At 37.1% G+C, this 22,917-nt stretch overlaps 3 protein-coding genes across 12 annotated transcripts in view; 1 reads left to right on the top strand and 2 right to left on the bottom strand.

Annotated features, from left to right (window-relative positions):
- The window catches only part of LOC143296518 (DNA-directed RNA polymerase II subunit RPB9-like), a 27,830-nt gene extending 8,997 nt beyond the window's left edge, over window positions 1-18,833 (top strand). For 2 of the 4 annotated variants that reach the window (XM_076608516.1, XM_076608514.1), the window contains exons 2-5: window positions 13,136-13,190; window positions 13,933-14,006; window positions 14,903-15,029; window positions 15,655-18,833. In XM_076608516.1, coding sequence (XP_076464631.1) covers window positions 13,143-13,190; window positions 13,933-14,006; window positions 14,903-15,029; window positions 15,655-15,717 — 312 coding nt within the window. In that variant the 5' untranslated portion in view covers window positions 13,136-13,142 and the 3' untranslated portion in view covers window positions 15,718-18,833. Of the gene's footprint in view, window positions 1-1,640; window positions 1,686-10,962; window positions 11,169-13,135; window positions 13,191-13,932; window positions 14,007-14,902; window positions 15,030-15,654 lie in introns of those variants that run through there. The other 2 variants (XM_076608515.1, XM_076608513.1) reach the window with 2 other exon arrangements.
- Window positions 1,719-9,492, bottom strand: LOC143296520 (DNA-directed RNA polymerase II subunit RPB9-like). The gene is made up of 5 exons (XM_076608517.1): window positions 9,324-9,492; window positions 6,269-6,323; window positions 5,134-5,207; window positions 3,455-3,581; window positions 1,719-2,612 (listed from the first exon to the last, which is right to left on the bottom strand). Exons 1-5 carry the CDS (start codon window positions 9,389-9,391, stop codon window positions 2,550-2,552), a joined length of 387 nt encoding a protein of 128 aa, XP_076464632.1. The 5' UTR covers window positions 9,392-9,492; the 3' UTR covers window positions 1,719-2,549.
- Window positions 16,854-22,917, bottom strand: part of LOC143296517 (uncharacterized) — a 52,090-nt gene continuing 46,026 nt past the window's right edge. For all 7 annotated transcript variants that reach the window (XM_076608511.1, XM_076608512.1, XM_076608506.1 and 4 more), the window contains one exon: window positions 16,854-22,917. Coding sequence is in view for 3 of the 7 variants with exons in the window: in XM_076608506.1 (XP_076464621.1) it covers window positions 22,879-22,917 (39 nt within the window). In the remaining 4 variants the exon portion in view is untranslated.

Here is a 22,917-nt window from a genome sequence, read left to right as displayed (position 1 = left end):
GATAGTGAATGTCGTTGAAACACATCTTTTGCAGATGGGCTATCAGTTTTGTAAAGATGTGCTTTCTTGTTATCCTCTTTTTTTGTTTTGGACATGGGTTTTCTTGTTATTCTATTTTTCAAGCATGGAATGGGTGTTATTATTAAGAGCAAAATCTTTGGTTTTCATTCTAATGTGAGGAATCAACCAGTCCATTGATTTGACAGAACAGCTACAAGGGTGTCTTCAGGGAGGGCAGGGTGTATGATATGGTATTTACATGTAGACATGGATATGAAAGAAAACCACCATTAGGAAGAGATGATTTGAAATGTGGTCTTCCAACAGTTCCTTAAATTTACAGGACAGTGGTACTTGTGTTTGAAGATGGTTTGGGTTGTTTTCCAAACTGGAGGAAACCTTGCTTGAAATAATCATCAGTTACTTCTGAATGGTGAGTATCAGATCTTTATGCCCCCACCCCACCCTTTAAAAAACCCAAAACAAACAAAAATAAGCAACAACCAAAAAAAACCCAACCCTGCAAACTTTCAGTGTTACACATCATTGTGCTCACATGTACATTACAAGCCCCTTTTAAGACATTTTAAAATTTAATGTGGAGAGGAAGTTGTTTTTCTATTGCACTGTATTGTGTGAAATGCAAAAACATGCTCAACACTGTGTATCATTTGCCTTGATTGCATCTTGCTTGCCTGTGTGTTAGAATTGCTTTGTATGCTTACCAGTAATCATCTCTTCATGTGACGGGTGCAAAAGCTGAGTGGTTACAGCGTTGGACTTTCAATCTGAGGGTCCCAGGTTCAAATCTCGGTAACCCCTTCGTATGTATAGGCAAGCAGAAGATCAAATACACACATCCTGTAATCCATGTCAGCGTTTGGTGGATTTTGGAAACAAGAACATACCCAGCATGCACACCCCTGAAAACAGAGTATGGCTGCCTACATGGCGGGGTAAAAACGGTCATACACGTAAAAGCCCACTTGTGTACATATGAGTGAACATGGGAGCTGCAGCCCAGAAACGAAGAAGAAGAACTGTTCATGTCTGATAGAAAATTGATTCACTTTGCTCATGAATTACTGTTGGTGTTCACAAGGTGGTCATGTACACACTATTGAAGTGTGCAAATAAGATGATACTGTAGGCACATATCAGCACTGATGGAAAGATTCTTCTACCAAGTGACCAGCTTTCCAGTTACCATTGAAAATATGTGAACCAGATTTTTATGCATTGGCATTAGGCTTAACTGCCATGTTAACATTTATTTTTCAGCACTTTTACTGCAAGCAGTTTGGGCGACAGAAAGAAACCAAATCATTTAAAATGCAGCATAGAGTCAGGGTTGCTTTTTTCACTGGCTTTGATTTATTGCATGGTCTTATTTTCCCATGATAAGTAGCAAAATAGGACCAGAGGTGGATGTTGTCTGCAATTAAGTTTGTCATTCATTTATCAATACATGGCTGTGTGGATGTTTTGCTCTCTGTGATGTGAAATGCCTTGCTCTTCTTTATCTCTATGGAAAACGAAAAAAAAGTGCAGCATCCATCACATCAAGAGCTGAAGAATGTTGTATGTCACCATCTCAGCAACCAACAATCATCTGTTACTACTTTCTTTCTGCTGAACAGACTGAGCACACCTGGAGCCACTGTCAACCAACTGCACATCAGCAGGTATTCATGCAGCACTGCACTGACAAGCAGACATGATGTTCATATTTTTATTTCCAACTGCTACAACTCTACTTTGTATGAACTCACAGACCTGCCAACCCCCAGCAAGCCTTGTCAGTAGCACACCAATATTGTTGCTGCAAAGACACAAACATTTGCCTGGATAGTGGATAACACTGGGTCACTGCACTTTGAGTGTCCTTCTTCAAACCAAACTGGGGAAGAGAGGTTGGGGAAAAGCATTTTTCCATCTGACCATAGCATGAGCATAATTGCGTAGCAAAATGCACTGAACCTTAGAAAATTTTGTGTATATATTAACATATCAGTTGGCAGGTCTGTACATACCTCTTATCATGTCGTTGTGAAGCAGTATCTCAATGATGGCAAGGAAAAACACAAGAAAATAAAAACAACTTTCACACATCAAGAATTTCTATTTTTCTGACTTTGCAAAAGAAATGAAACACACAGACATGCCTGGACAAAAAAAATCCATATCTTGACAAATCACACACACACACACTCTCTCTCTCACATAGACACACACACTCTTCTCACACTCACTCTCTCCAGGACAAATAATGTTCAACACTTAAATGTCAAGTAATAGACTCTTTCCACAGCACAATGCTCAGAGAAACAATCTATCACAAGCTGTTTAGTGTAGTCCAGCTTAGTCCAGTTTAGTGTAGTCTATTTCAGCATTTGTACATTTTGAAGCCAAACATCCCTTACATGTGTGCTTGTGCATACATCACAACTGTCCTGTAGAAAACACAGCCACATGTCAAGCTTCAAACACATAGTCTTCTTTGAGCACAGAAATCCAACACATGTAATCCAGAAGGCAGATGAAGTGATTCACTCAGTCCATCGGTAACAGCAGCGTGGATTTGAGCACACGTAGTAAAGTCGCATCCCCTCCTGCACACACACAGTAATCACAACACCTATAGGCATAAGGCTAATTGCTGATTCACAGGAAAAAAAAAATCACAAACTGTACATGTAAAAAAAAAAATCTATATATCAGGCTGTAAGTGTTACTAAAAATTATTTACACACAACACAAAAACAAAGGGAAGTAAATTTTCAACATTTCTTCTTCAGATAAAAAACAAAACAAAAAAACCCCGACTGAAACGTAAAGGAAGAATTAGTTTGACTTTCCAATAAGTAATAACTTTTTATGATAACATCACCAAGGAAACTGAGGACAACAGGAACTGTAGGAAGATAACTTGATTTTGAATACTCGTTCAGTTTCCTTTCCTTATCAGCAAAACAGTATTGAGTATATACTCAACAGTTTATATGCCATAATTTCCAAGATTAAAAACCTCCACAACTACCCTCAAATCCTATTAAGCTGAAAATCCATATCACTTTCTCCATTAATTCAATAATTGTATACCTCCTTGCCTTCCTAAACTATTTAAAAAAACAACAATTACTACAACAACAACAAAATTTTAAAAAACAACAACAAAACCCCCCCGAAAAACAACAACAAAAAATGCACTGAAGAAACTGGTACAAAAGCAAAAAACAGAAAGGAATACAAATAATACTTAAACATGTTCTTTGGCAGGGTATGTTATGTCTGACAAGGTCAAGGAAAACTCATTATTCAGCAATGGTACCAAAATTGTCATTCTGGCTCTAAATTTTTAATTCTTTGTGCTACAACCTTATCATATTTAAGGAAAGTGAGAAAAGAATATAATACACTTACATAAAAGTGCAGAAGCACTAAAATTACTGACCTCAGCTTTAGTGCTGTGAGACTGGAAGAAGACAGATTCTTTTGTTCCACATTTCATGCATGGATGATCCTCTGTCCTGGGCAACGTGGGGTCTGCTACCACATCCCCAACAATCTGCGTCAGCTCACTGTCAATGTAAGTTTAAAATTCAGTACACATATGTCATATCAACAGAAACCATGCTAAACTAAAATATAATACATGGAGACCACACTTATGATTTTATCAACCATCAAAAGAAACAAAAAGTAATCCGTCTCATTTTCTAAAAAGGTTCTCATTACTTCATTCCTCTTAAGATAACTTAAAGTACATTGTCAGATAACTTGATTTTTCTTCTCAGTTTCATAATTTTCTTTTCCCCTCTGGCTTTTAAGATTAAACATCAGCAGGCCATCCTGCATACTAAAATAACTGACTCATATATTAAACAGAATGTTTATCAGTAGGATTCAGGGGCTGAGAACTGTAAGGACAAATATTGTAGATTACATTGGTCCTGATCAGACAAACGATCAAGTTTCATTTGTGCTAAGGTAGGCAGCTCCTTGTTGGAGCTTTTTGATAAAAATTATCTATGACAATGATATGGGCAATGAATGTGCACACACATCGACACAATGGAAACAACTCATTCAGTGCGTAACACAAAGCCTTGAGACAGGGCCAAACGAAATTTCTATAAAACAATCCAATTGTATTCAATGGAACACTTTCTTCCCATTCCAGTTTTCATTTTCTTTTCTTTAAAGCCTTCCACTTCCGCCTACAGATATATATCCGTGATCAAGGGGCAATTGCATTATCAACTGTCCAGCCACTTATTTGAATATGCTTACTTCCTTGCAAATGGTGAATGCCTCAATGCATGTTTGAAGCAATATCTCAGCAAGTTTTGGCTTGTCTGTGGTGCAGTATTTTGCATTTTGAAAAGTGGAAAGCTGTTAAGTGCGTCAATGTGGCTGCCAGGATGTACGGTACTTGAGGAGGCTAGAATTCTGTTTGATTTTCCACACAATAATAGCAACTACCAAAATGTGATGGAAAATGACAGTAATATTGCTGTTGATCAAATGAAAAGATTCTCGTTATCCTGATGATGATCACATGCTACAACTGTACAAGGTACATCAACAGGAAGGTATGGGGTCGTGTTAGAATAGGCGGATAGTAGTTTGCACAGGACAGGAATGTCAAACCCCTGCCGGAGTCTGCACTACTGGGTCGCGGTTAAGTATGTGTAATTAAATTAGAATTTTCTCTCCCCCCCCCCCCCGCTCTTTTAATTTGTGTATCCACCCCTCAAAAAAAAACAAACAAAAAAAACAAAAACAAAAAAAAATCTTAGTAACCTTCCCCTGACTGGGAGTTATCTCATCCTATCAACACTGTAATTATGATAATTATATTCTCCATTCATTTTCTTTCAAGAAACATATTCTGTTGCACAATTTTGTGTGTAATTTTAATGTTTGTCATTTTTTAAGAGGCTGGTGATTATTTTGCAAAAATAACAAATATTTCCTAAAGTAAGATTCCAGAAGTGAAAGGGTTAATGAAAAGTTCAGGTCAGTACCACTACTAAGTTTGACCTGTAGATACTAGAATTGTGAAACATAAATTGCTGAAACAGTTTAGTCAAAAGAATATGTTTGAAAACAAGAGCTGAATCAACTTACTCGACTTCGTGCATGATTTTGTTGACATAAATGCAGCGGTTGTCTGCCTCCTGCTGGTAGTCACAGTTCCGACACTGCAAACAGAAAGGGGTAACATGTATAAAATAAACATTAGAAAATTTGTCATATTAAATTATTACTTCCCCATCACTTACAAACACTACCCCAGTATTACCAGTGAAAAGTAACTATGTGGATTTCTTAATGATTTCAAGCAGAACGCCAGAAGATGGAAAAAAAAAAAGAAGAAGAAGAAGAATTTTTCAACAAACTGATGGTGATACCATGTCAATCTTTTTTCTGTTTTACTCTCTGATGCACTATGAACACACAATAATACCACTTTTTCTTTTAGATCTTGAATAATAAAAATATTTTTTAAAATGTGGGAGCCATTTGTGTTGGGATGTTATTTTTCTGCAAACAATTTCTTGATAACTTGTGATCACATTGCAGAAGTTCATGGAATGTAAAGTTTCTCAATATTAGCTGAGTCAGTCAATTGTAGGTATATATCATCATATGTGTATGATGTGTGTGTGTGTGTGTGTGTGTGTGTGTGTGTGTGCCAGCAGCCTTGTCAATAAATTTTCACTCAAGCTGCAAAAAAGCCACTGAAGAATTCTGTGCATACATAAACTACAGAGGCATGTCACATGATAAAGATATATGTTCTTCAAGTTGAATCGCTCTATGAAATTGCGAACAACAAGGGTGACCAAGAAAGGCAGAAACTGCGAAACAGTAGGCTTCTTCTTCTTTTTATTTATTTATTTAAAAAAAACCCAACTTTTTGCTTCAAATTTTGTAGTTTTTATTGTGCAAGCAATGTCACTTCTTTGCACAGTACTTTGTAGTTGTAATGGAGGCTATCAACTGAAGAAATGGAGGACAGCACATGTTCACTGCTTTTGCCAATGTCAATCGCCTCTGGCATTGGATTTGCTTGCAATTTTGAGTAAAAGATGCGCATGCACAAGATCCAAGATGGCCGTGGAACTGTCCAGCATACTGTTTCCCTTTCTCCTAGTATTACCCAACCTGTCCATCACGCACATTTACTATCTCTGTTCACTCACAGAACAGGTGCATCTATAATCTTAACTTAAAAACACACAAAAAAGGTTATTCTTACCGCATACAGCAGGGTCCTGTTTTCTTTGTCTTCTTTGGGATAAAGCATGTTGTTGCTGAAACATACAAAATTCCTGGTAATTTTCACAAAATCTAAGTTCTAACTTCATCTTTGCATAACAAACTGCCTCCATATTCATCAGTTCATTTTTCATTTGTTCTGTCTCATCCTCTGTACTCATGCCACTGCTTCCATGTTCTTTGGATGCCAAAACAACAAAAGCTTCTATAAATTATACAATCATCACAAGCCAAATATATAAAGATCTATTATCTTTGTGCAAAGAAGACTTAAGTGTCTATGCATGTGTATTTATTCGAACCAGGACACAGGACATAATCATTTAGAAATACTAAAATATCTTACTCATACAGTCATCACCATATATACACATGGTATAAAACTGGTGATAACAATAATAATACTGAGAATAGACATACCAGTATTACCACTACCTGTATGGTAGAATCAAAGTTATTATAATCAATAAATCACATCTAACATCACATAAATCTAAGCTTATTCCATGATGAACAGGTCAACATCAAATATGGCAGGCTATGCTGGGCATGCGTACTTTATTATTAAAAGCTGTAACAAAAAATATATAAGAATGTTGTTCACTCTTGCTGGAGGAAAACAAATCATATCAACGTTATAGGACTATAACAGCTTTTTGCCTGAAGTTAAGAAAATTTGCTGCACTGAACCGGTGAGCTTTTGTGAGTTTTGTCCATTATTTAAGTTATTTCTAACCTGGCTAGGTTCTTAGGGTTGTGTTACACTTTGTTTGAAAGTAGCGATAAATGAAGGGCTGGAGCTCATCCCAACAACAATTGCAAAATTTTTTTTCCTTGAGTTTACCCCTTTACCTCTTCAGTTCTTGACGACATCCACCTTAGTTTTGAAGTTGCTGAAGGAGAAAAGGTTTTAATTATTTTTAATTTTGGGCTGACTGCCATGTGGTCCCTCAGTTTGTTTGGACTTATAGATTTTTCTTTTTTTAAATCATCTATTCAGCACCTCAGCTTTCCTGCTGTGATCCTTTTGCACATTTTGCTATGAATACAGCTTTTCTCAATGTTTAGTTAACTGCATGCTTGTTCTTATGCTGAACTGGATGGGGTGGAAAATTGATCAAGTTCATCAGGGGCTGTTTCTCTTTCTTTTTTAGTTGCAGTTTCTACCTGTCTTAATTTCTGCTGTCTCCACTTTTTTCTTCTTTTTTTTTTTTTTTTTTTTTTTTTTTCAAATGTGTCATCCTTCTCTCCTATAAGAACAGGATTTGGTGTTTTTATTTCTCTTTGTTCCATCTGTTCTGCAAGGCACCTTTGCACCCTCAGCCTAGTCTTCTCTTTATAAGCGCCTTTCTTTTCTCCAGATAAATCTGCATTGCCTTACGTGATACAAGCATTTTCATAGGGCCAATATGCTGATAGCATTTCTTCAAGAAACAAAAAGAGTAATGTTAAAAATATTTTTAATTATCACAACATACGCAATTAAGCTTGCAAAGACAAAAATCGCATAAAAAATGCTCCATATCACCTGAATTCATTCTGTGCAATTCAACATAAACAAGAATTGAATTTTTTTGTTTCTGCAGATTCGCACAAATATGATTTGCTATACAGTTGAGTATACACACACACAAAAAGAAGAATATCTCTCAAATTTTGCAAAATAACAGAGAGATATGGAAGGTACACATACAATTTAACCACAAGAAAGTTTTCAGTATTCTTGTGCACTGCAGATATCATGTAGGATTGTTAGTGTGTTACTGTGGGAGCAATCGCAAGTTGAGAGAATCAATCATTATGTATTATATTACTGTATTTCTCCAGTTAAACACAGTTATTGTAATAAATAACAAAAACAATATTGTATCATTTCCTTTGCTTGCCACACAGACCAAACACCAGACGCAGAAACATGTGGAAAATTTGAGTGGATGTGGCGTGCATTTCACAGCATCATATGGAGATGATTCAGCTAATGTGTAACTGGTGTTTTAGCGTGTAACAGTGAAAGGGCTATGAGGTTTTTGTCAATGTCATGTTCACATTGTTGTTGTACCCCCCCCCTCCAACCCCCCCACTTTCGATTTGGAGTGCAGAACACAACCAAGTTGATATATATTGCTGAGCTTGGAGGACGTGTTCTTTGCGATACACATGGAAGTGGAATGTACTGTGCTTGAAACAATTTTTGCAGAACTTGTATATGGCTCCAAGTTTCTAAAAAGTCAATTATGTGCAAGAAGATCGATCCCCAGGCAATTCTGTTTTTTAAGTGCAGAATGCAATGCAGGTGGTATCAGTGGAAATAAACGAAACGCCAGACCGCTGTATTTTTGGAAGTGTCAAAATCATCCTGCTGCATAGTGTTTTGAAATATTTTGCTGTCAGTAGGATTACTGATTTATTTGCAAGCAAAATACACTAAATTCATCAATGTATTGCTCGGTCTGATAACGTAAGCTTGTTGTATAAAAGTTACAACCCAAGCCATGTCCCACTTTTAGCACCATTTTTGAAACAACCACAAAGTACAAAAATCAGGCAAACACTGAACCATAATTGGTGATGAAAAATACGTTATTTGGATGAACTAATATGTTGCCAAACACACTGAAATGAAAAATCCCACAAACACAAGCAAATCAAGTTTTAACTTATGCTGAACCTGAAGACATCATTATTTTACTGGGTGTCTCCAGTCTATTGTACACGTGCACATGAACATATACATGCGCACGTGTACAACAGACTGGAAGGAAGACTCACGAAGAAAAAGAAGAGATTAAAAAATCGTTAAGATGTATTTTGTTTTACATATATAATATATATACTTTTCCCTTGTGATTCCTTTACAGGATTAAGTGCGTAAGAAAAGTTAGTCTTGAAGGCCTTGCCTCTTGCTTTATTTTATTTCATTTTATAGGATTAGTGCTTCTTCCTGCAGAACCCCCATTGGTGACAGAATATTCAAGAAATGGTTGTGGTCATTCCCTGGAAGGAATGAAAGAAAATTTGTTTCAAACTGTACTTACCATTCTTTACAGAACTTTATTCCAACAAAACCAGGTCCGTCACTGCGGTTCTCAAACGTATTCTCCATTTTGTTCTGAAAATGTTCAGTTATCCTCCTGAGTCAAATGAAAAATATATTTCGCTGGAAACTTCGCACAGCTGTTTCGACGTGAGGAAGTGATGTCCGGATGTTCGGAGTGCCTATATGAATCAACACGTGACGTCGAGCGCAAGGGAGGCGACCCTTGATTACATCCGCTTTTTAAGTTATCGTCCACAGTTACAAGAAAAAGTAAAAGCATCAATGGAACCAAGAACAAAGACAAAATTAAAAAAAAAAAAAAAAATCCTTATTTTCGTGGATAACATATAAACAATAATGTGCTTTTTCCAGCCAGCCCACACTCTGCATTATGCATAGTAACAACGATGCGCATACAATTTGATCCAACACTCTTCCGCGCACACACAACTCAAGTCCAGCAATACACACTGTCACTTTCATTGGTCACGAAATCGGCTTTGATCCTGGGGACCCTGCTCTGCTGAACGCATCACCAACATTCGCTGGCGGTCGTGGGATAGGGCCTGAATTTCGTGGCCTACCATCTCATTTTCCCATTTTTCCACTGTGATAAGGAGGTCATCATACGGCCGACCAGTGTGCTGCCAAGTGTTTTTTTTTTCTATGTTTTTTCCTTACTTCTTCATTTGTTATGTGGTCTTTGTAGGAGATGCCAAATAGCCTCATGAGCATATCAGTTCCACTGCTTGGATCTTCCTCTTAAGCTCTGCTGTAAGAGTTCATGACTCGCATGCATACAAGAAAATAGAGAACATCCTTCAGGTAACACTGAAGTGGGAAGGCAAAATCACCGATCCCCTGAGTGGACAGAGGAACTTTTTCGAAATTCAGGCCCTGTTCACGGGCTTATAAATAGAGTGTACTGCACATTCTTGTAGCTGACCGCGGCTAGCTTCAAGAGGCAAGCATGGCGCGAGCGGCAGCTATTTTACTCCCTAACTTCAGTGCATCAAGCTGTGTTCAATGATAAGCACTGTTATAGGCCCTGCATCCGTCCTTCAGTGATATACCCCTTGGAAAGTCCGGATGCATTCGCACTATACATGTAATCAAATGATCCAGCTACAAGCCCTTGAAAAGAAATTTTATTGAAGCTTTATCGCAACCAAATTGTAAGTGTTACACATACTGCATATGGTTCTCTTTTGTTTGTTTGTTTGTTTTTAACTGAACAAATAGTAATCTTTCCCATACCTATTTATTGCCGTTTATTACCGAACAATAATTAACCATTTTGCTGAAAATGCCTACATTCTACTACTGTCCAGTTATGAGATGTACGCTCCAGCCTCCAGTAAGATGGAGAACAGGTTGTCACTCCTTCCAATTCATCTCAGTGGTGTAGAAGGGGGTGGTGTGTGACATTGCATGCTCACAGTTTCTGTTATATTTAGAATACACCCGATACCCCATACCCAATAAATGCTAATTATTTTCCTGGAAAGGAAAGAAAATTGCCTTTGTCTTCGTCCTTGATTCCACGGTTGCTTTTGATGTTTTCGCTTAGTTTTGAAACTGTGGTTTTTAACCTAAACGGCGGATGTTATAAAGGGTCGTCTCCCTTGCGCTCGACACATTCGTTCGCTGGACGTCTTACAAGGAACAGTAGTGAATCGTTTCCTTTCGTCGAGACAGCTGTGCGAAGTCCTCGTGTTGACGAAAGATTTTTCATCTCTGACTCGGGAGGATAAAAGAAAAATTTTCAGAATAAAATGGAGAATAATTTTGAGCACCGCAGTGACGGACCTGGTTTTGTCGGAATAAAGTTCTGTAAAGAATGGTAAGTACAGTTTTCTAAACTTCAGGAAAAGGCTATTATGGTACAGTTGTGCAAGCTTTCACGTTAATTTGATGGAGCCTTTATTTATTTTTTCTTTAATGAGAGTGAACAACACTTTTAAATATATTTTTATTATTACCTGTTTTGAATTTGATATTGTAGTAGGCATATCCAGCGTAGCTCCCTTTGTTTGATGTTGACTTGTTCATCGTGGAACAATCTGAAATTCATCGATGTGTATTGGTACATTTAAAAGGAAACTCAAGCATGTTAGTATTACTAGTAGTAGTAGTAGTACTGGTAGTATTATCATTGTTTAGTATATTTACGCATTTGTTAATTTTTTTCAAATTAGTGTTTTTCCCAGCAGATCCCCCCAATCAGTTACACAGTAATTCTGCTGGTCACTTTTCAAATGGTAATGTCCAGTTTTAGCATCCTAAATTCCTGGAGCTGTACATATGCCTTTGAAACAGTCCCTTCTTTGTTTAACATATTTTGATCAAGGTTTGACACTTCATTTATAGTTTATTATTTGTCAAACTCTCTAAAATTTTTGCTAATTAGATTTATATATGATTTATTGATTGTAATGAATTTGATCCTACAAAGTACAAACTTAATGTTTCATTTTTACTGATAGTGGTGTGCTCATTCTTATTGTTATTGCTATTAATCAGTTTTATACTGGTGTATATATATATATATGGTCAGATGTTTTACACATTATTTTGCATAATTATGGTCATATGCATATGAGTAAAACATTTGACTATTTTGAGGATTAATTGACAGATATGGATACTTATAGTTATAAACTAAAGTGCCAATCTTGGGTCGGAGACCAAGCTCTAAGTGCTTTACAAATACGAGGTTATTTGCACCAAAAGGCTGCCTACCTGGGTAGAGCTGACTGACGGTCACCACTGGGCACTCATCATTTGTTTCCTGTGTCATTCAATCAGATTTCATGCATGCACACATGCACACGCAGACAGATATGTAACATTTTACATGTATGACCGTTTTGTTTCTTTAACCCGCCATGTAGGCAGCCATACTCCATTTTCTGGGGTGTGCGTGCTGGGTATGTTCTTGTTTCCATAACCCACCGAACACTGACATGGATTACAGGATCTTTAATGTGCTTATTTGATCTTATGCATGCATATAGTGATATACACACGAAGGGGCTTCAAGCGCTAGCAGGTCTGCACATATTTTGACCTGGGGGATAGGAAAAATCTCCACCCTTTACCCACCAGGTGCTGTCACCGAGATTCAGATTGAAAGTCCAACACTTTAACCATTCGGCTGTTGCACCTGTCTGAAGGATTATGTCCAGTGTTCTGGCCCAAATGATAATTAATACCCTTGCAAAAACACACTTATTTGTACAAAGATGATAGATTGATATATTTTTAACTTGTGTAGTTTAAAGAAGCTTTTGGAAATGAAAGAAATGAACAAGGAAACAGTGGCAGGAGTATGGATGATGAGATAGAACATCCTTCTCCATTATCAGCAGTGACAAGCTAGAAGAGCCCACATGCAAACCTTTGACAGGATCCCCTGTAGGGTGGACATCAGGTTGAACGTTTTTTTTTTTTGCACGGAAAGTTTGTGACTGGAATGACCTGCCCCAGGAGACTGCTGATCCCCCCGACGCTTGATACAATAGTTAAGGTGTCAATCTGCTGACCCACTGCCACCTGACAAACCCACCAACCCCACAAGCCCCACCCTATTCTCTCTTTCCCTCTCGCTAGTCTCTCTCTTGTTTAAAAATTTTTTTTTTCCAAACCGGCACCCTCTGCCAAAATACAGATAATGGTTAATGTTTTGAACCTGGGCATGAAATGGAAGAGGTACAACACGGAAAGTGAACTGATCAAAATGGAGGCAGTTTGTTATGCTGTGATGAAGTTCAGCTTTGTGAAAATAACCAGGAATTTTGTATGTTTCAGCAACAACATGCTGTATCCCAAAGAAGACAAAGAAAACAGGACCCTGCTATATGCAGTAAGTATCATAGGATGGCAGTTTTTATTTTTTTAAAACATTATATGCACCTGTTCTGTCAGTGATCAGAAAGTAAATGTGCATGATGGAGAGGTGGGGTAATGCTAATTGAGAAGGAAACAATTTTGTGGAATGAGTGAAAATAGTCAGTTTCATTGACATGGCTGCTGACATGGTATTGGGATGGAATGAGGTTGGACAAGCCTGGGTTGGATGTTTTAAATGTAAAAATTCACAATAAAGCAGCCGAATAGATAAAAAGAATGTGAAACATCACACAGAAACACACAGACACACACACACATACAGAAGAGTCATACACATAGTCATACACAAATGATACATGTTTACTACTGACTGACCCAGATAACACTCAGAAACTTTACATTTTATAAGTGCAGTGTAATGGCATGCAAGAAGCTATCAGCATAAGACACAAATGCCTTTCCCTTCATATATATGTTTGTTTTTTTCATTCAAGATTGAAGAGAAAAAGTGGTATTAATCATGTGTTGATTCTGTGTCAGGCAGCAAAACTGGAAAAAAGATTGACATGGTATCAGTTTGTTGAAAAATTATTAATTCATTTTTTCATCTGATTGAAATCATGCAGAAATCCACATAGTTACTTTTCACTGGTATCACTAGGGTTGTGGATGGAAGTGATCGGGGAGTTAATGATTTAATATGACGAATCTTCCTGTGGTTATTTTATACATATGTTACACCTCTCTGTTTACAGTGTCGGAACTGTGACTACCAGCAGGAGGCAGACAACCGCTGCATTTATGTCAACAAGATCATGCACGAAGTCGAGTAAGTTGATTCAGCTCTTGGAAAATTCTTGTTATTTTCAGACATATTCTTTTGGCTTTTAGTTTTACTGGTTTTGTTTTACTGTTTGAGCAGTTCAGTAATATTCATGTTTCACAACTCTACAGGTCAAACTTCGTAGTAGTACTGACCTGAGCTCTTCATTCAAAGGAAAAGTAAAAAGAAAACATATATATATATATATATATATATATATATATAAATTATATGCGAAGAAAGTGTTCCATAATTATGATAAGGTTGTTCTAGAGAAATTTTCTTATGCCCTGTCCCAAGGCTTTGTTTTATGTACTGGATGACTAGTTACCCGTGTGTCTATATGTGTGCACATTCATAGTCCATATCATTGTTGTGTTTAATTCTTATCAATAATCAATGGCAGTGGTATCACCAACATTTTATTCATCAGTTTTCCTACCAAAGATCCAACAAGGGGCTGCCCATCTTAGCACATAGAGAAAAAGTGATGTAACTTGTTTGATAAGGACCATTGTACTGTGAAGCTTTGTGAATATTTGTCACTTCAGTTCTCAGCTTCCGAAGTCTGCTGGTATCCATATTGTATCAAACATTCCCGGTTCAAGAGTCAGTAAAAATGACTTATTTCAGTCTGCTGATGCTTGATTTTATAAGCTAGTGGAGAAAACAAAATTATTAAACTGAGAAGAAAAATCAAGTGATATTTGACAATGTAATTTGTTAAGTCATATTAAGATGAGAATGATGAAGTTATGAGAACCTTTAAAAAAAAAAAAAATAGGTGGTTTATTTTTTTATATAAGTGTGGTCTGTATGTACATATTAGATTTTAGTTTATCTTGGTCGCTGTTGATATGGCACATGTACTGATTTTTGTATCATTGTGTTGATACTTACAGTGAGCTGACGCAGATTGTTGGGGATGTGGTAGCAGACCCCACGTTGCCCAGGACGGAGGATCACCCATGCATGAAATGTGGAACAAAAGAATCTGTCTTCTTCCAGTCTCACAGCACTAAGGCTGAGGTCAGTATTTTTAAGTGCTTCTGCACCTTCATATAAGTGTGCTTTACCCTTTTCTCTTTTGTATAACTGGATTTGGTGGAACTATGGTATGTCAGTGTTTGTGCGTGTATGCATTTAGTGGTATCTCCTGATCTAGCAAATGCTGCGAATAGGTATGATTTTAAAGGTGAATTTGTGTACAAAACATTGTTCTTTTTCATTATTTCCTTGGCTCAAGATCAAAGGAATGATGACAGGTAAAGCATTTAAGTTGAATTTCTTAAACTCTGTGATTGATACATGTCTTGATAAGTTTCTAGCACAGTGTTAAAATAAAGAAAATTTTGGTGCCATTGCAGGAATAATGACTTTTCCTTGGCCTTATCAGACACAGCATACCCTGCCAAAGAACTTATTTTATTTATATGTTTGTTTTTGTATGAATTTCTTGATTTTTGTATTCATTGCTTTTAAAACACTTAAAGGATGCAGGTTGATAAATAGAATTAATGGAGAACCCAATACAGATTTGTGTGTCAATACTTGTTAGTAACACTTACACTAACAGTCTAAGATTTTTTCCCCCCTGTATCAGCAGTTACACTGTAAAGCCTTATAAATAGGTGTTATGATTGTGTTTGTGCAGGAGGGGATGCGACTTTACTATGTGTGCTCAAATCCACGCTGCTGTTACCGGTGGACTGAGTGAATCACTTCAGCTGCCTTCTGGATTACGTGTGTTGGATTTCTGGAGCAAAAGAAGACTATGTGTTTGAAGATTGACATGTGGCTGTGTTTGCCACAGGACAGTTATCCTTTGTGAGCTTGTTTACATCATGCAAGCAGCGAGTTTTTGGCTTCACAATGTGCAAAAAGTGGACAACACAAAACAGCTTGCGACACTCTGGGAAGAGTCTACTACGAGAGTTGAACAAATGTTTGTCCTGGAGAGATTGGGTGAGAGAGAGAAAGAGAGAGTGTATGTGTGAGTTTGTGAGAGTGAGTGCGAGTTTGTCAAGATATGGAAAAGTGTTTGTCCAGACATGTCTGTCTGTTTCATTTCTTTTGTAATGTCAGGAAAGAAAACAATTCTTGATGTCTTACTTGTGTTTTATTTTATCTTTTTTTTTTTTTGTCATAGAGATATTGCTTCACAAAGACATATGTGCAGACCTGCCAACTATGTTTTGAGCAAAATTTGTTATGGTCAGAGCATTTTGCTACACTTAATGCTCATGTTGAAAATTCCATGGTCAGATGGGGAAAAAACACCTCCCCCCCCACATTGGTCCACAGGTGGACACTCAATGCGCAGTGACCCAGTATCATTGAGGCAAATGTCTTGCAGCAAATACATCGGTCGGTTACTGACAAATGGCATTTGCAACTGGTAATTTGTTCAGTCTTGCTGTTGGTTGGCAGGTCTGAATGTAAACCGTGTTCATACAAACTTGTGTGGTGACACTTGGAAAATAAAATTTAGAAATTATATGAGCATCTTGTTGGCTTGTCCATGCATGTGCTACACCTTTTGCTTAAGGCTTGCTTGGAAAAAGAAAGGGGAATGGACAGGTAAAGCAGAAAAAGGAGACAACAGTGAAGAAAGAAAATAAAGGCAGAAACAAAGTGACAGAAAAGAGGAAATTTCTCGCACAGAAGGTGGGGATGCTATTCATACTGAAAGACACCCGGCATCCCCACGGGGGATGTTGAGGTGGTGACTTAACCTTCAAGGGACTTCAGCAACATTCAACTCTTAATGTGCACTTTTTTTTTCATAATGATAGAGACAAAGAAGAGCAAAACAATTCACACAGCAGACAGCAAAAACATCCACACACCCACTGAAAGATGAATGAATGACAAACTTTATTGCAGACAATATCCACCTCTAGTCCTACATTCCATGACACAGTCTATTTTGCAGCTTAAAATCATGTATCAAATCAAAACCAATGAAAAACTTTTAAAAGCAACCCTGATTCCATGCTGTACTTGAAATTTGTTTTCTTCCCACCCCAAAAAACTGCTTGTAATAACAAAACTGGGGTAAGAACATGAAAAGAAAATGTGAACATGGCAATGAAATATATAACGCCAATGCAAAAATTGAGAGTCGACATGTTTTCACTGTTAACTGGAAAGCTGGTCACTGTAGAACAAAAATGTCATGGATATGTGACACAAAAAGCCTCCAGACCTGTTCAAACCTGCAACTCCAAAAGGGGAAAAGAAAAAAAAATTGTTTATATATTTTAATAAACATGACATACTGCAAAATACCTGTTAAAGTTGTGCCTCTTGTTCTTTGCCAGGTAAACAACTGACAAACTGAACGCCTGTTCTTTCCATCAGTGTTGACATGTGCCTGCAGTATCATCGTGTTTACACACTTTAATAATGTGCTTGACCATCTTGTGAGGGGTCAACACCAACATGTAATTCATGAGCAATGTGAATCAATTTTCTATCAGACATGAAGAGATAAATACTGGTAAGCGGACAAATCCATTCTAATACACAGGCAAGCAAGATGCAATCAAGGCAAATGATATACGGTATTGGGCGTGTTTTTGCATTTTATACAATACAGTGCAATGGAAAAGCAAATTCCATCCCACAATAAAAGGGGCCTGTGTACATGGTGAGTACAATAATGCACAACGCTGAAATTTTGCGTAGTATTTGTATTTTTTGACATGAAGATATGTGATACTCACCATTCAGAAATGACTGATTACTTCAAGATTTTCTCCAGTTTGGAAGACAACCCAAATCATCTTCAAATACAAGTACCACTGTCCTCCACTTCTTGTGTATTTAAGGAATTGTTGGAAGACCACATTTCAAATCATCTCTTCCCAATGCTATTTTCCTTCATATCCATATGTCTATGTCTAAAATATGTCATACACTCTGCCTTCCCTTTAGACACCCTTTTAACTATTCTGTCAAATTAATTTAATCATAATGACAGAAAATTAAGTTCATTTTGTTTCTTGTTCCTTGGTGCATTTTCTCACCTCCGGTTTTCTTCTTAACAATAGTTGAATCACACACTGACACAGTGCAGAATAGCAGACTTGTATTAATCCATTGATGTTATGACATGAACAATGTTAGTATCCTAAGCATTAAGTGATAATCTGAATATCAAAGCCATCAGAACATACATATACAACAAACATTAATCGTATGTTGATCATGAGACAAACCTTTCATAAATAAAATAAAACCCTTATCTTTAAACAACTTGCAAATAAAAAAAAACCAAACCAGGTAACCTATGAGTTGAGCTGTGAGTTAAAATGGTAAGTACCTCATAGTATCAATGTAACTTATACATGTTACCATTCGATCACAACTATGACCGAAGTAACTCTGAAAGGTCATGGATGCAGTGTGACATAAAACTGCAAAAATAGTCCAATCCTCAATATTAATTAGGATCCTCTGAATAGAACTCTGCCCAATACAGACAATGGTTGATCTCTCGAATTTGAAAGAAAAGCAAAGATTTTGCTATTACACTAACACTCATCCCATAGCCATGCATGAAAAATAGCAAAACAAAAAACTTTTAAAAGCCCATATCTAAAGAATTAAAAAAAAGAAAAGAGGATAACATGAAAGCACATATTTAAAAACAATTATAGCTCTTCTGCAAAAGATATGTTACCATTACATATCACTATCCGTATCAAAGAAACAAAAATGGTGAAAAATATGACTCGTACAGTAAAACTGAATGAAGATAGTGAGAAACTCCTGTTTCATGCTTAGGTGTCACAAAAAGGAAAAGAGCCATCACACAACAAACGAAAATTTGGAGATACATATCACACAGGACTTGATCAATGTGTGTAATGCTGGTCAATGCCCTGATATATATATAACTTTTATAAGTTGATTGTTCATGTTGGCCTATGTCCTAAACGTGAGAAAAAAGGTGTTTTACTTAAAATGTTAGGAAACCAGTTTTCATGTGTAGCCTTTCATCACCAGGATACTTCCTCAGTGTCATTCCCCGATTCAGTGCCTGAATGATGTTTCTGACTGTTGTTTCTTGCAACACCTATTTCAGTAACTGCAGTGAACATCCAATTCAACATTATTAGAAAAAGAACACAAGTGCTGATTAAAATGCAATTTTCAAATGACACTACTGAAACACTTGCTTTTGTTGAGCAAACCAAGATAATACTCATTTTACGGTGCCCAGCACTTTCCTTAAAAAACAAGGAAAAGGATCCTGCAAAAACCCAATGGTGGGATGGTCTGAAAATGGGGGATTTCATCACAAAATAACTCACTTTAAAGTGATAAATTTGACTAGGCTTGTATGGACTGTATATTTATATTTACTTAGATCTCCCTCTTACCTTTCTCTGATTGGCTGCTAAACTAAGTAACAAAACAAGAATCCTGAAAGCAGATTGTCCTGGTAACTACACACATCACTGAAAGATTAAGAGGGCAAAATGAGATAAAAGTTACCAAAAACAAATAAAAAGCTACCCCAAACTGAAGCTGGCCAATTGAATCAAGACTGGACCTCCCAACAACAACAACAAAGCCACTTGCCATGTAATCCATCCCACAACTGGTGACTCTGCCTTCTCTCATCACATTCTGCTTTGCTTTGGTCCCCTCCACCATTCACACTTCCAACTTATATACAGATGTGACCCATGTCTTCCTAAAATGACCTATTCACAGCTAACAACAATGAAACAGCAACTCAACTCACATCCCAACTGAAAACAATGCAACCAAAAACGGATTATGTGTTTGTGAGACAAATGTGTACAGTCTCAAAAAACAACAACACACAACAAAAAACAAAACAAAACAAGCACACACACAAGCAAACACAGAGACAAATCATTAATAACAAAACACTTGACAGTCCTGAAGTGTCAAGTCTTGATGCTGATTTCATTGTTCGTAAACTGTAAGTACTTTCTTTGCCACGCACCTCCTAACTTTCTTCATTTCAACTGTTCACTTTCGTTTCTGTCAAATGCGTTCTCTCACTGAATTGCACGTCATCACACATGTTACCATACCATATGAACTGCTTTCCTTTTAAGTCACATAATCACATATCAAACCATCCATCTGTAGTTTTTAGCTTCAGTTATAACCTCTTTCACTGCCTCTATTATTAATATCATGTTACCAAACCATATGAACTGCTTTCCTTCCAAGTCACATAATCACATTTCAAACCATCCATCTGTAGTTTTTAGCTTCAGTTATAACCTCTTTCACTGCCTCTATTATTAATACTATCCAAATGTCTTTAATCTTGCTCATCCAACAACTTGACACACTGATGCTGTCTGTATCGTTACACTTCTACCTACAGCCAGCCTATCTGAAAACAATCAATACAGGTTTTGCAACTATCTTTCTTTTACTTAATGTGTGTGTGTGTGTGTGTGTGTGTGTGTGGATCACAGAGAACAAACAAAAAAATGAGACGAGATTTCAACGAACCAGCTCATTGCAAGAGAACATGTGTCCACAAACAGTATGCCAGTGCAAAGGTTTTTTTTTCAGGGTCACTCAAGTAACTGAAATACATTTTCCACTCCCAAGACAATGATTTCCGATAACATTGTTCAGCAATCAAAAATCATACCTGAATTTGCACCGGCTTGAGACGTGTCCAAAATGGGGCCAATAACCAGCGAAAAAAAAACACAAGGGTGACATATTCTGCAAATTTTTTTTTTCTGGTTAAAATTTCACAGGGATTATTTTTTGTTCCCTGAAAGTTATCAATTACATAACTGTCGATCCAGACACATGAACAAAACTGTTATTAACTGATTGGCAGTTAACACATAAACATTTCTGAGCCATTCATGAGTGAGGGCATGTGTTCATGGGTGGCTTGGTGCGTAATGCTTAAAAGTGGCAAAAAAGGTTCACATTTTATAAAAACAAAACAGAACAAAAAGCCAGTGAAGATGTACCATTGACATGCTATGACCAATGGCCCTCAAGCAAACAAGGCAGCAGTTGCACACAGTTCATGAATTGCACATCACATCAACGCCAGCTGCCTGGCACAAAGCAAAGACCAGCCAGAATCACAGTCCTGGCAACGCCAGAAGCATGTTCACATCTTCCTTTCTTGTGACTGTCCATCAAGGAACAACACTTAATCTCTCAGAATGACCACAAGCTGCAGTAAAGTGGGCTCTGACTACACCATATTATTGCTTGATACTCTTTGGGGTACTGTTTAAATTCTTATCAAATCATTCACAAACTATTTTCTAAACAATAAGTACAACTTTTCAACTTTAATTTGGTTTAATTTTTCTTTAATGAAGGTCGATAATAACCTCCATACAAAGTATATGTAAATATACTGTATCAATTCATTCGTTCTTTCTTGGGCTTGGGAGTTTGAAATAATTTTTGATTCTATTTTTATTTTTATTTTTTTTAAAATTTTTTTTACAAATTCTTTTGCCTCCATCCTACTTCCGGACTGAAAAACAAGAAATCTCTGGTAATTTATGTTACCATAGCGCTATATTCATGGTCTGAACATTATAACAACAAATCAGAGATGTGCACTTTCAGAGCTAAAGGTAATGATTTTACTCCTCCCCTGTTGACATAAATATCTAGCTAAACCTGGCATTCCATATATGGGACAGCTACTCCAGTTGAGCACAATGTTTTTTAAATGATCTTCAAGATGCAAACTGAATTTAGAAAAGAAGACAATTGCAAAAACCCTGTTGAAAAATCACAATGCGATGCCAAAAGAAATCACAGAAGTAAAACAGACCAAGAATAAAGGGATTGAATAAATAACGCAGAAAGACAGCCACGGGAAACCCTGTACAATGGAACCTGTGTGTAGCAAGAAACGCTCAGTCAATAGTCAACCTAAACCAGCAAATCAGCAGCAACAGGGAGGGAAAAACAAAGAGCAGGACACAACGACAGCTCATACTCACTCCATACACTCACACACAAACACTATCAACATCAGCGCTAACAAAACAAAAACTGGCCTTGTGTCACAAATTGTCTTCAAAGTGGATAAGCCATGGCCACCATATAAGGGGCCAAATGATATTACATTGGTGTAAAATACCACATACATTGACGATTCCTCAATGCTACAGAGGCAAGCAACAAAAATGATGAGAAAACTAAAACATATCACCATGCATTTATTTTTAAATTTGGAACATCTAAAGCATCCATGCAACAACAGCAAATGGAAAAGAAAATGATGAAAACTTCCACACCCAAAACTTCTGAAAGCACTAAATGAAAATTAACACATTCTATGACATGTATGTATGATTTTGATGCACTTATGGAGTGAGAATGCATTCTGCATATCAAAATAAAACTAAAATGACATTCTCAAACAAACAAACAAAAAAAACCACAAAAAAAACATATCAGTAAGAAGGAAACTATTTCCCCCAAAAGAAGATGAATAAAAAAAAAAAAAAACCCAACCCAAAACGAATGAAAGAGACAGACCGACATTGAGAGACCACGTCAGAACAATACACAAGACTAGCAGTCAAGATACAAATGATTTCAGGAATCCTAAACTACACAACCTTTCATTTCCGTATCTGTTCAAGTTCAACCGATTGATGGTTTTCTTTTCATCACAACATAGCCAAACAGCTCAGCAGCTGATGTGAAGTCCAGAGAGCAAGTCCACACTGTGACAGACAAATGATGGCGATGTGGATGACGGCATGACAGCTGTCAATCATCCAGGGACAGCTGGTGACAAGTCTGCATGATACGCAAGGCCCCTGCACAGCCCGTCAGCGGTGGAGCTTTTGTGATGGCGGGAAGCGAATGTTGAGAATTATACTGAAGTGCCCATGTCATTGCCTGCAGTGGTGCC

The sequence above is a fragment of the Babylonia areolata genome, chromosome 21 (assembly GCF_041734735.1).
Source record: "Babylonia areolata isolate BAREFJ2019XMU chromosome 21, ASM4173473v1, whole genome shotgun sequence".
Lineage (NCBI taxonomy): Eukaryota > Metazoa > Mollusca > Gastropoda > Neogastropoda > Buccinidae > Babylonia > Babylonia areolata.
The sequence above is the reverse complement of the archived record's forward strand: the minus strand, read 5'-3'. Positions and strand labels throughout refer to the sequence as shown.

Excerpts from the sequence above, each read along its gene's own strand:
- LOC143296520 (XM_076608517.1), bottom strand. The coding sequence starts at position 9,391 with ATGGAGAATACGTTTGAGAACCGCAGTGACGGACCTGGTTTTGTTGGA. Across the intron at positions 3,582-5,133 it reads AAAATCATGCACGAAGTCGA|TGAGCTGACGCAGATTGTTG; the intron begins GTAAGTTGATTC and ends TTACATTGACAG. Across the intron at positions 2,613-3,454 it reads CTCACAGCACTAAAGCTGAG|GAGGGGATGCGACTTTACTA; the intron begins GTCAGTAATTTT and ends GTGTGTGTGCAG.